The following is a 14,620-nucleotide window of genomic DNA, read 5'->3' on the forward strand; positions in this document are numbered from 1 at the left end:
TCTAGTGTACTAATTAGAAACATTGCTTCAATTAGTATCGATGTATAGATTCCTGACAAATCTCTAAGCTAAACAACAACAGAAAAAAATGTATTTGAAAGAAATTATGAATAGTATTGTAACTAATAAAATCTAACTTCTCTTATTTTTTTCCTGTCCTTTTACCTGCAATGTTTGTTAGCAACAATGACCGTACACTTGAATTTTGCTCCCTCTGGATCTCTTAAAATAATCTGTCATGGCTTTCTAATTCTCTTTGATCATTGTTATTTATTTGTTTATTTATGTCACCTGCTGACTTCTATTTTTCCTGCATTACTCACCTCCCTTCAAAAAGAAAGCATCTCATACTTTCCCAATGTATTTTTTTCCCTCTTGGATGCTTTTGGCCTCTTTGTACATATCTTCACACCTCTGACTTCTAGCCTCGTCTCTTGTTCTCTGATAACTGCTTGATGGAGATTTTCATCAGTAGTCACACAATGTCATATTAAAGTTGGTTCACTAGTACAGTCCATTATACTGGCTGCACTACCTCATATGAATTTTCTCTCCTGATGTTATTTTTAATGCAAGTCACCATCATTCTCCCATAATCCAGACTCAGAAGTCATGTCGTCATTTACTTTTTTTTGTTTCTCATTAGTCCACATTAAATGACATCAAGAGCTTTAGATTATTCCTAATTTTCCTTTCACAAAATGACCTTTCCTTTCCAATCCTATTGGCATAATATTTGCTTTAGATCCTTATTTATCATTGATTTAACAAATATTGCTTGAGTGCTCATTTTGGCTAAGGTACTGTACCATCTACTATGGACAACTGCAGCTCTCCTTTATTCCAATCGTTCTATAGCTGCCATCAGACCTGTCTTCATCATGCCATGTCCACGCTAAAATATCCCAGCCAGCTCTCCTCTGCAACATCATTTCAAAATTCTTTAGTTTCTTATTTGAGACCCCATGCAGTCTACACAAAATTATTTTCCTTATTCTTCAAATTCCATATTCCCAATTACTTTCATCATGATTTTGAACTCTTTGTAATATCCAACTCTGCCATCATTTCTTTTAATGTTTATTCATTTTTGAGAGACAGAGACAGAGCACAAGAAAGGAAGGGGAGAGAGAGAGAGAGAGGGAGACACAGAATCCAAAGCAGGTTCCAAGATGTCAGCACAGAGCCCAACCTGGGGCTCAAACCAATTAATCATGAGATCATGACCTGAGCTGAAGTCAGGATGTTCAACCAACTGAGCCACCTGGGCACCCCCCAACTCTGCCATCTTTTAAAAACACACCCCTGCCCCCTGATATGCATCTTTTTCTGCTCCCATCTTAACTGAAGTGCAGTTCAAAAAAATGTGTACATACCCTATAGTCTTTCTGAACTTCTCAGTTAAATCCTTTGGATCTTTTATTGAATTTTTATACTAAGACACCTATTTATAAATCACTGTTTCGTGTTTCCTTATTAGTTATCATTACTTCTATTCTTTACCTGAATCGTAAGGCCCCTGGGACAGGCTCATCCTGTTTCTCTCACAATACTAGTTAGAAACCTTTCATGTACTGCTTAATAAAAACTTGTTCATTAACAGAATGTACTTAAAGTTTGGTCTTTTCCAACCATCATATCCTTTAGGAAGAAACGTAGTCATAATATACAATCATAATGAGTTTTTAATATTATTTATTTTGAGAGAGTGTGTGTGCACATGTATGAGCACAAGCAGAGGAGGGGCAAAAGGAGAGAAAGAGAGAGAGACAGACAGAGAGACACAGAGAGACCAGAGGGAGGGAAGGAGAGAGAGAGAAACAATCCCAAGCAGGCTCCATGTTCAGCATGGAACCCAATACAAGGCTTGACACCAGGCTCCATCTCATGACCCTGGTGTCCTGATGTGAGCTGAAATAAAGAGTCTGATGCTTAACAGACTGAGCCACTTAGGCACCTCGAATAATAATGACTTTTAAAATAGAGGGCAAAAATATAAAATCTAGACAAATTAGATTTCATTTTTCTTCACTAGGCACATGGTCCTTTGCTTATGTTGCTGTATTTCTTGTATCATCTTTATTACTTTCTCATTTCTCTACCCTTTCTATAAAACTTGTCATATTAATAATCAATTGGGGGCACTAGGTGGCTCAGTTAGTTAAACATCCAACTTCGGCTCAGGTCATGATCTCATGATCTGTGAGTCGGAACCCCGCATAGGGCTCTGTGCTGACAGCTCAGAGCCTGGAGTCTGTTTGACATTCTGGGTCTCCCTCTCTCTGCCCTTCTTCTCCTAGTTCTCTTTCTCTCTCTCAAAAGTAAATAAACATTAAATAATCAACTAGATGATGATTCTTTCTCTGTAACTTTTCTACATTTAAGTATTTACACCTGGACTACTAGAATAGATATACAGCACTTCCTGTCTATTAAATATTAAGAAATAGCTAGTTTCTTGACTTAAAATTTACTACAACCATAGAGGGAATGACCTGGTTGGAAAGTCAGTTTCTTGATCCTACACTGCTGTAGGAGGAACGATAAACTCATCATAAATTGAAAATATCAGAAGTTAAAAATGTATTTAATGCACCTAATATACCAAACATCATGGCTTAGCCTAATCTACCTTAAACATGTTCAGAACTCTTAAATTAGCCTACAGTTGGGCAAAGTCATCTCACACAAAGCGTATTTTATAATAAAATGCCTAATATCTCAGGTAATCTAGTGAATATTGTACTGAAAGTGAAAAACGCAATGGCTATATGGGTATCAGCCGTTTACCTCCTGATCACATGTGGATTAAGAGCTCTGGCTCGCCTGATGCTGCCCAGCATCAGAAAGAGAATATCTAACTGCGTATCACCAGTCCTTAAAAGATCAAGATTCAAAATTCAAAGAATGGTTTCTATTAAATGTGTACCACTTTCACACCATTATAAAGTCGAAAAAGCATAAATTGAGTCATTATAAGTTGGGGACTGTCTGTATATGTTTTCTGTCATTTGCATTGTATATGTTTTCTGCTTGTTTTTTTTGTTTTTTTTTTTTGCATTATATATTTGTATGGATCTTCGTTTTCCATTATATGAGATAACTTCACTGTTAAGTTCCACCTCTGCCATTTGTGCAGTTCAGTAAAGACTGCTGACTAGAAAAAAAATAAAGCCAACTCACTCTCTTGCATATTTCCAGTAAACATTTTTTTAACCATATTAGCTTTTTAGTACTAGTAATAAAAAAAATTCTTAAAATTAGGGAAGTCTGAAAGGCAGATTTATGAAGCTGAGTTAGGGGCCATCGACAGAATTGTACAGTCAGTTATAAATAAGAAAATGTAAATGGAAAATAAGTCACAAGGGAAGGAAATATGCAAAAAAAAATCAGATACATCTGGGCCAACAGCAATGAAGCTCTGGCCATTAAAATATAGAAGTCACTTACTGTACTGGATGTATTCTTGAAATATTTTGTATACCTAAGTTTTTGTGGAAGGAATGTGCCTGCTGATTATATTATCCAAAAGTAAGAATATAAATTGGGAGGTAATATTGTTAAGGCTTAAAAAGAGAATTCATGTTTCCCTTTGAGATGATTCCCACCATTTAAAGACCAAGTATGGCCCAGTAACTATAATGGTTTGCACAAAGCATATTGTAGTTAATTCTTAAATGCAGAACAGAGCAGCAAAATAGGTACAGAAGACAAAAAACAAGAAACAAAAAAACAAAATAATAACTTTTACTGTGAACTCTAGATTCATAATATCCCAAGGATTCAGCTCTCTTGGGACTGGAGAATTATTCTAGGTGAGCTAAGATAATTTATTTCTAATAGTCGGAAAACAAGGTCCCAAGATATGTGAACCTACAGGACAGCCATCTAGGCTAATACATAAAATTATGCAGCATGGCAAGGAGTGAGAAGGGCTAATACAGACAAATCCTATTGAATGAATATAGAAAAGAACAGAGTTATGGGAAAATTTGAACCTTAACTACTTAATTAATTCACTACATTCAGGAAATGATGAAGGCATTCAGGTTGACCCTGTTCCCCTCAATAAAGAGCTTCCATAATACTTAAAAATATATATATATATAGCATAATATATAAAAAAACAGGATACCAACAAATGTGTGCATATATATTGCTATCAAATAGCATGTATATATACATTTGAAGGTATATATTTAGAATGGTATAGACTTTACTACTTATAACTGGTTTTATCACATAACATTAATTTTATTTTGTTGCTCATATAAATTTAATATTCTGTGCTGATAGAAGGCTATTTGCATGTGAATTTCCATGATTTGTAAAAAGGAATTTTCAGTTGATTATTGTCTAATTGTATAATTAGTCTAATTAGCCTAATTATAACTAATTATGTAATTGATGTAAATATGTTCAGTCTTATAATTAGATGGTGTAATTACAATACACAAGATGATGTCATCAACATCTTTATTAAAGTTCTAGAAAAGTAGCAAAAGTATGTGTAGTTGATAAAATTTAAGTACATGTTCCTTTAACATTGACCAAATTATCTGTGATATCTATATTTAAGCTTTTAAACTACTTTTTGTAAATAAAATAAAAAAGGGAAGGCATTCTATACATTAGTCAGTGGCCATTACCAAAGTTGACATCGTGTAATGAAATAATACCCCTGGCATCAAACACCATTTCTAGTAAAAGAAACACATTTTCTTTTAAAAGAAATTGGAAATTTTAAAAATACTTACTTTCAGGTATCAGTAAAAAATTAAAATCTTTTTATTCACACTCATTTTTTCCATGTCTAATGACTAATTTATTATGAACTTATGAATTGACAACAATATGTTAGCTTACACCTTCAGTAATGAATGTAAGTATAAATGTATAATTATTCCTCTTAAACTTATTACATCACATTCTTATGAATTCTATCAGACTTAGAAACTCGGACCAATTTCACCTCAGTATCATGAGTTATATAAAAAGGTGTAAATAAGATTTTTCTCTCTCAATATGATGGCAAAGTAAATATTTTATTCAAATTGATATAGTTATTAACTTAATATGAATGGGGAAATTCAATTTAATAAAAACAAGAAATCATTACTGAATAGCAAAACATAAATATCCTAAAAAAATGATTTTCTAATGTTAAAAAATAAGCAGACTATGATCTGTAATGTGAATTCTTCCACAATATGGTCCCAGTATAGTGTTCCAGCTTTACAGTCCACCTATTCCCCACCTTTACCAATTATTGTTCCAGTCAATCTTGGAGATATTGTCATCCTTCTCTATTACTATAGGTACTACTGTTTTCCATCTTGAATGCTCTCTCTGTGGCATTATTGTTTGCCTCTATTTTAAGAATGATGTTTACTTTGTATCATAACCATTATTTACCTTAAGTTCTTCCCACACATATCAACAAAGTAAGGAGAGGAGGAGCCATGCCTAGTAACCTCTATATCTCTAGAAGAGAGTTCCCCAAACCTTGCACATAGTAGATCTTGGTTAAAGTAATTGGATCTTGGGGCACCTGGATGGCTCAGTCAGTTAAGCTTCCAACTTTGGCTCAGGTCATGATCTCATGGTTTGTGGGTTCAAGCTCCACATTGGGCTCTGTGATGACAGCTCAGAGCCTGGAGCCTGCTTATTAGCATTCTGTGTCTCCCTCTCTCACTGCCCCTCCCCTGTTCATGCTCTCTCTCTCAAAAATGAATAAACATTAAAAAATTTGAAAAAAATAACTGGATCTTATTTACATTATGAAGCCACAAGGCTACAGAATCTATGAAAATAAATTAAAATATTATTGAATTATTCCAATACAAACAATGTTAATGTGGAAAATTTTTTCATCATAAAGTACACATGGTAGGTGATGGGAAACAACCATCCAAGAAATGAATAACACCAAAGAATTATATCTATATTATATCTATATCTATATTTATATATAGAATTTATTAAATTCATATATTTATTAAATGAATATGCATATGTTATATATATTAAATTTACGAAATTATATATATACATATATATATACACACACACATACACACAAATGCACACATAAAAACTAGCACAATAAGCAACAGGAAAATTAAACACTATTCCTATCTCATTAAAAATACCAAAGCCATTATAGGAAGGCAAATATATCTTGGGAAATATTTCAAGGACACAACACAAAATTAATTTTAAACCTAGAGAAAATTTGATACGTACCAAAACAAGTGATGCCTTTAATTCAATAACACAATTCTGGATAATTACTTAGAAATGTATGGTTTGATCTTCTAATGTACAGAAAAACAACTGGATAATGATAATTTTGTAAGTTAGAACTTACAAAAAAATCATATTTTATCATTATAAAAATGAAGAACACAAGCTAAGTTTATTTTGCTGATTTCTACTGCTGGTCAACCATAATTCACAGTCCTTCCAAATTTCCAAGGAGGTTAGAAAAATACAAATGAGGACACTGTCTACTATCAAGGAGATTCATAGGCAAAAATTTGCCTTATATCATGTTCATCTGTATTATAAAAATCCCAGCCCTGTAATCCTCAACATATCAATTCTACTTTTTTCATTCAACAAAACTTTTAGAGAAATCCTGGTTACTCTGTAGCTATATAACACTAGTAATAATATCATATACACCACCACATCCCTCCTGAAGTAACCTGAACTTGAGCCCGAGCTTCAAAATGGCAGCCCAGAGGACCAAATACAGAACTCTGGCAAAAGGCAGTGTATTTTTTTTTGCAATATATGCACACATAGCAAGCTTCGTCATTTTTTATTTTCATACTACCAGGAAGATTTACTTACATACGTTACCAGATTAGTCTCAGTGAACATTTGCATTTGTGATTCCTGCCTAAAAGTAAACTTACTATGCCCATTAAAAAAGAAACACTGGAATTTCAAGGTGGCTATCTACACCTGGCCCCTAAAACATAATTTTTTTTGTAGGAAACTCTCCAGAATTTATTAAATAAATGGCCAACTTCTTATGGATTTATGATGTATATATGTGTGTGTATATATATAGATATATATAAAGAGACTCAAAAGCTGTTTCTCAAAAGTTGATGTATCTAAATAAAATTGGCTGAAAAAATTTACATATAATCTCATATTATTTATAAAGCAAATTTACACATGACAAAGCACTAAAATCAAAATGAGGTAGATTGGGGTGCCTAGGTGGTTCAGTCCATTAAGAATATGACTTGTCTCGGGTAATGATTTCACCATTGGGTTCAAGCCCTGCTGTGCTGACAGCTCAGAGCCTGGAACCTGCTTTGGATTCTGTCTCCTTCTCTCTCTGCCCCTCCCCACTCCCCTTCTCTCTGTCCCTCTCTCAAAAATGAATAGTTTTTTTAAATGAGGCAGATCGAGTTTTTCTTTGCTTGATTATAACATATTGCCAATATCAGTCACCCATCGTTGAATAGCAGTCTCCTCAAACTGATCTACAGATTCACCACAACTTTATTCAAAATCTTATCAGACTTTTTGTAAAAATTGACAGGATAATCCCAAAATTTAAGTGGAAATGCAAAGCCAAAACATCAGAATCAGTTTTAAAAAAGATGGACACAGTTGTTAGATTTATTCTTTCTGATTTCCAGAGTTATATAAAGCCACAGTAATTAAGACAGTGTGGTATTGGCATAAAGACAGACATATAAATCGATAAAACAGAATTAATAGGTCAGAAATAGACCCTAATACACAAGGCCAATTGATTTTCAATTTAAGTGTCAAAGAAATTCAGTGGTGAATGATTTTTTTTTAATAAATGGTGGTAGAACCCATGTATAACCATCCGCAAAAAATGAACCTCAAACATTCCCTCATACCATAAACAGAAATTAACTCAAAATGGGAAAAAAAGCTGGTAAATATAAATGAATAATGATTGCTCCAAAGAACAAAATACTAATATCTTGTTGATTTAAAAATATACATAGAATTAAAATACTAGATGAAAATGACATGAAATACAAAAGGGTAAATATTGTTAAAGTATACTAAGTTTTTTTCACTACTGAGGAAGTGATCAAGTAATAATCAAAGATGCAAGGTGCAACTTTTAAGGTAACCAATACAAGATATTAAGATAATTTAAAACTCCTAGTTGAATAAAGGAGTAAATGTATGACAAATTTAAAAGAAGACAAGAAAAGAGATAAATAAAAGATAATAGGTGGGTCATGTAGAAAAAAAGGATTAAATATAGTAAAAACTAAGATTTGTCTCACCAGCTTAACACAATGAAACCATATACTGATTACAAGTGACATAACAACACATAAAATATGCAAGTAAAAGAGGTGGATGATTACCATTTTCCCTCCACTCCCCAAATAAACGAAAAAGGAGACAAACCAAGAAACACACTCCTAACTATAGAGAATAGATGACTACCAGAGGGGAGGTGAGTGGGGGGGGAGGGGGGATGGGTGAAATAGGTGATGGTGATGAAGGAGTGTACTTGCTGTGATGAGCACCAGGTGATGTATGGACGTATTGGATCACCATACTGTGCACCTGAAACTAACATTACACTCTACGTTAACTAACTGGAATTTAAATAAAAAGTTTTTTAAAAAGCTAGTGTAGTTAAATTAATGACAGACACAAGAGGCTTTAAGTCAAGAAGCATTTTTAGAGGTAAAAATGGACACTCTTAACAATAATCTACCAGGAAAATAATATACTAAGATAATCCACTAGGAAGTTATAAAAATTCTATATCTGTACTAATAATATACCTTCAAAATATATATAATGCAAATATTGAAAACAGACAACTCTACAGCCATATTAATAGACATTAGCCTCTCTAAATAGTTTTTAAAAGAACAGGCAGAAAAATTGGAAAATATAAAGGAAATCTGAACACACAATTAACAAATGTGACCAATCTGAAACACAGTAGTTGCGAAGTGCACATTCTTGTGTGTGGGCGCACATATATCATTTATGAAAGTAGACCACAGGCTTAGCATAAGGCAAGTCTAGGTTAATTTCTAAAGGTTAAAATGGGTCAGAGTATGGTTTCTGATATAACGAAATCAGACAAGAAATCAATTAAAAACTGTAACTAGAAAATCATCAACACTTTGGAAACTAAATACATTAAGATGGATTTGATTATAACATCTTTCTCATTCACATTTCACTAAGCCTTCTTTAATGGGTAAAGAGGGATGTAATTACAGAGAGTGACTCAAGAGTTACTAGTAACTTGGACTCAGTTTTATTTACACCATAGCTAGAAATCCAGACATCTCCGTGGAAGTGCTGGCTCAACATTTAACACATATTTATTGAGAATCTTCCATGCATCAGGCAGTGTTTGAGCTGTTGAAAAGATAAAGACTCTATAATTAGTGAGTTTATGTCCAAACACACAAATGGGATAATTTGATGGATTCAGCGCTATGAGAAAAATAAAATAAAATAAAACTGGGTATTGGAAAAGTGTAACTGTGGAAGGGAGACATGTTATTTCACAAAGGTCTGCCAGGGAAGACTTTCTGAGGTGATAAAGTCTTCAGTGTTAAGACCCCTGCCATGTTATCTAAGTAAATAGGAGGAAGAATTGATAACATGGAGACCCCAGGGATAGACAAGGTTAGCACCTAGGGATGATGTAACCAGAACAGTGCGTGAAGTATAGATTAAGTAAGAGAGAAGAAGGTAGAGCAAAGTCAAATAGGATCTAGACCACAATATATTATTTGGATTTATTTGAAATATTTGGAAGCCACTGGAGGGATTAAGAAGAAAAATATATTTGATCAGATTTACATTTTTAAATAATCAGTCAGATGTCTGGAGTAATAAACCATGGCAGCCAGTTATTCCGCTATTCCAATATTCCATGGAGAGATCATGGAAGTTGTGTGATATAGTTGGACTTGTGTATATTAGGCCTATGTACAGTATATACCATGGAGTATAGAGTAAAACCACTGATAACATTTTATCTATGAAAAATCCCACACTCTCAATGGCTGTAAGAACTAAAATTTCCATATGCTGCTGTTTGAGAGTTTCTATCAAACAGTTTTTGGCCTACAAAACATGTTTGATAGTAACAAGTTAAGTACATACAAAACACAAAAATATTGACGTACTCCTTGTGCTCCAACATGAATTTTTTGGACACATACAAATACATATTAGCTATTTCAGAAGGAGAGATAAGCAACACAGTCAAATAAGCAAAGGCAGGAAGGACATCTTCATTTTTTAAAAAAAAATTTTTAATGTTTATTTTTGAGAGATAGAGACAGAGCACGAGTGGGGGAGGGGCAGAGAGAGAGACACATAATCTGAAGCAGGCTCCAGACTCTGAGCTGTCAGCACAGAGCACAACACGGGCCTTGAACCCACGAACCATGAGATTATGACCTGAGCTGAAGTCGGATTCTTAACTGACTGAGCCACCCAGGCACCCCAGGAAGGATATCTTTAAATAGGAGCTAAGCTGTATGTTATTGGTAATTATCAACTAAAGCAGGTGAATCCACAACACATAATTTGCAAGAAAAGTTTGTTTGTGTCTTAAATACTTTTCAGAGAACTGATTCAGATGGTTTAAACAGCAGAGTTATGAGCACAGCCACCTTAGAGAAAGCCTGTGTTACATAGTAAAGGCTGATATTCATATCCAAGAAAGTATCAGTAGTGAAATGTTCAAATTAAAAAGTTGTTTTCTCCTAAGTGAATGGAGGAAGGAAAATAAAGAAGAGAAAATAAAAGTTATTATTAAAAGGAAGAATCACTAGTTATTAGTCTGAGAACTCTTATAAGATGGTTTTTTAGAGCTGGTAACAGAAACTAGCAACAGATTCAAAAGAATGAAAAGTTTGTGCTTGCTTAATAACTTTAAAACAAATTCCTAATTATTTTGGAAGTATATATATTTTTCCAAAAGGTGGACATGGCCCATGTGTTCATGTCCAAGAGATCAGACCCACCTACAGGCAAGAAATAGCTATACAGTATCACCTTTGTATCTGTAAATGTTATCATTTTTCACAAGATTCTAGAGGGAAACATGTTGTTGTTTTTTTAATTCTTAACAATGTACACATTCTAGGCAACCTACGGAATAGGAGAAGATATTTGGAAATGACCTAACTAATAAAGGGTTAGTATCCAAAATATACAAAGAACTTATAAAACTCAACACCCAAAAAACAATCCAATTAAAAATTGGGCAGAAAACAGAAACAGGCATTTCTCCAAAGAAGACATAGAGATGGCCAACAGACACACGAAAAGATACTCATCATAACTTACCATTAGGGAAATGCAAATCAAAACCATAATCATCTCACACACATCAGAATGGCTAAAACCAAAAACACAAAAAACAGCAGGTGTTGGTGAGCATGTGAAGAAAAAGGAACACTCATGCACTGCTGGTAGGAATGAAAACTGACGCAGCCACTGTGAAAATCAGTATGGAGTTTCCTTAGAAAGTTAAAAACAGAACAACTTTATGTCCCAGCAATCACACCAGTGGGTATTTACCCAAAGAATATAATAACACTAATTCAAAGGGATATCCCTATGTTAATAGTGGCATTATTTAAAATATCCAAGATATGGAAGCAGCCCAATATATAATATTCCATTGTGTACATTAATATATATGTATACAATGGAATTGTATACATATTATATATATATATTTCATTGTATACATATATATTAATGTACACAGTGGAATATATATAATGTGATATATGCAGAATAAATAATAAAAGAATAAAAAATAATGAAATCTTTCCATTTGCAATGACATGGATGGAGCTAGAGAGTATAATGCTAAGCGAAATAAGTCAGTCCAAGAAAGACAAATACCATATGACTGCACTCATCTGTGGAATTTAAGAAACAAAACAAACATGCAGTTGGAACAAAACTAAGAGAGAGAGACAGAGAGAGAGAGAGAGAGAGAGAGAGAGAGAGAGAGAGAAATCAAGAAACAGACTCTTAATTATAAAGAACAAACAGATGGTTACCAGAGGAGAGGTGGGTGGGGGGATGGGGGAATAGGTGATGGGGATTAAGGAGGGCACTTGTGATGAGCACAGGGTGATGCATGGAAGTGTTGAATCACTATATTGTACATCTAAAACTAATATTACACTGTATGTTAACTAACTAGAATTAGCATAAAAACCTAAAAAAAGACAACGTACATATTCTAAAAAAACATTGACAATAGAAAAATAAAAATAAAAATGGTAGATGATCATTTATCTGATTTCTAAACCTTAGGGCCACCCAAGCAACTAAATACTGCTAACAAATATTTTGTTAATTTTCTAATTAAGAAAAAAAATTATTTAAGTAAAAACTGAACAATGAATTACAGTAGTGCTGAATGAATGGAGAGATTGTGATCTTCCTTTTTGGCAGAAAGCAACTGATATTATAATAGCCTGAGTCAGGAGAGGGTCAAATTAAAACAGGCTTCAACAATGTGTCATGGTAGTAACACATGTGCAACAATGATTTTCAGAAGTTTGTATCTTGGCAAGTCCCAAGCTGTTCTATACCTCCAAGTAGCAATATGTAAGTATACATAGTGTGTTCAGATGTTTTTGTACAATTATGCATTCTTCCACAGTTAATATCTAAACATTGGCAATTATATTAATTGAAAGAGGTCAGAACTCAGATATTACAGGTAAATGGTTTACTAAGGAAACGGTTTAATAGGAAAATATATTTAATGATGAAAAATGAGATGTTGGGAAATTTACAAACTCAGGACGACCTTTTGTTATTATAGGGAGTTAAGAGGTGAAACATGTATTTATCTTTAATATTTAGAAGTAGAATATTTATAATATATAAAATTTAGTTGTATATTGACCTAATTATGGTCACAAAATATCTCGAAGCTTCATATAAAATGGTCAAATCCCTCTTTATTATTCAGGGTCACAATTATTTTGAATATTTTCCATAGACATTTTTTAATTAAAAATTATTTTTCTTTGTTAATTAGGTTTGTATTCCTTTCTAGTAACCAGAAAAGCTCTATAATAACAGCACTCAAATATTCTTTCAAATTTTAGTGTCTTCCTCAAGAATTACTAATTCTCCACTCGATATATTATAGAAGAATATTTCACATTACATTAACTCTATGTGAAATTAATTCGATTTTTCTTTTTATTAAATAAGTTGAGGACCCATTAGAAATTTCAGTTTTTACATAATTAAGGCTCTATTATTAAACTAATTCAAAACCCAAAATGAACAAAAGAAATTAGAAATTTTTTCCTACAACCAAAGTTAAGTGAATTTCAAGTACATTTCTTTATTCCTTTAAAAGTATTTACCATTGAAAAGAGAAAAATCAAAATTTCTCCCTTTAAGAAATACTTTCCACAAAAAACAAAGCAGTCATCAAATGTACAATTATGTACTATATAATGAAACCTAGGTAAACCTATGGATAAAGGAATACAAGTTAGGATACTTGATTTTTTTTTCAAATGTTAACATTTTAAATTTAGCTATCACATAAAAATTAACAAATTTTATTATTTGAGTTACCTTATCTTTCAGTCAAGAACATATTGTTTTTTTTTATTTTTTTTAACATTTATTCATTTTTGAGAGAAAGAATCAGAGCTCAAGCAGGGGAGGGGCAGAGAGAGAAGGAAACACAGAATCCAAAGCAGGCTCCAAGCTCTGAGCTGTCAGCACAGAGCCCAACATGGGAATCGATCCCACACACCATGAGACCATGACTGAGCTAAAGTTGGACACTTAACCAACTGAGCCACCCAGGCGCCCAAAAACGTGTTTTTTACAAGGCCAGATTTGGAGACACTCTTTTCAAATAAACATAATACTACAAGCTACCTGAATTAGGAAAGCATTTTAACATTATTAGTAATTCCTACCTGGGTAAAGAAGGGTTCGTAAATCTCAACTCCTTTATCAGATCCTTGTAGTAACACCTCCTGACCACGTCTCCAGCTGTACCGTACAGGTGGATTGGAACTGGCAACACACCGGAGGAACACTGTTCTCTCATAGTAAAATTGTTCTTTAGCTTCACCTATACTTTGATGAACAGTTACTACTGGGTCATCCAAATCTAAAAAACAAAAAATAAAATAAACCAAGTGACAATGTTATGAGTTACATGGCTTTTATAAGTATTACACATACGAAACCTAACCAAAGGTTCATTTTCATAATCAGTTTTACTGCTTATCACTAGACTCATTTTTTTCATTTAGTTTATTGAAATTGTTTAGAGAAAATTCCAATGATAGGCAGTAAAAACAAATAGAGCTATTTTTTAAGATTTCTACTTGTTGAGATAGTACACATGACTGCATATTTCCAACACTTTCTAACAGCTGCATAGAACAGAGCTCCATGAGAGATCAGAATCCAAGGCCCTTCAATTCAAGAGATTAGCCAAAACAACGAAATAGGGACAGGGAAATATCAAGCGGCTCAACAGACTCTTTCCCTTAATCCCTTAACATCTTTTCTAAACATTTATAATAGATATATTTAAATAAAAAAT

General features: G+C 33.2%; 1 protein-coding gene across 3 annotated transcripts in view; it reads right to left on the bottom strand.

The window, feature by feature from the left end:
* Nucleotides 1-14,620, bottom strand: part of MDGA2 (MAM domain containing glycosylphosphatidylinositol anchor 2) — an 846,425-nt gene that overhangs the window by 302,303 nt on the left and 529,502 nt on the right. For all 3 annotated transcript variants that reach the window (XR_003422473.2, XM_053224436.1, XM_027065661.2), the window contains exon 4: nt 13,983-14,179. Coding sequence is in view for 2 of the 3 variants with exons in the window: in XM_053224436.1 (XP_053080411.1) it covers nt 13,983-14,179 (197 nt within the window). In the remaining variant the exon portion in view is untranslated. The remainder of the gene's footprint in view (nt 1-13,982; nt 14,180-14,620) is intronic.

This window comes from Acinonyx jubatus, chromosome B3, assembly GCF_027475565.1.
Source record: "Acinonyx jubatus isolate Ajub_Pintada_27869175 chromosome B3, VMU_Ajub_asm_v1.0, whole genome shotgun sequence".
Lineage (NCBI taxonomy): Eukaryota > Metazoa > Chordata > Mammalia > Carnivora > Felidae > Acinonyx > Acinonyx jubatus.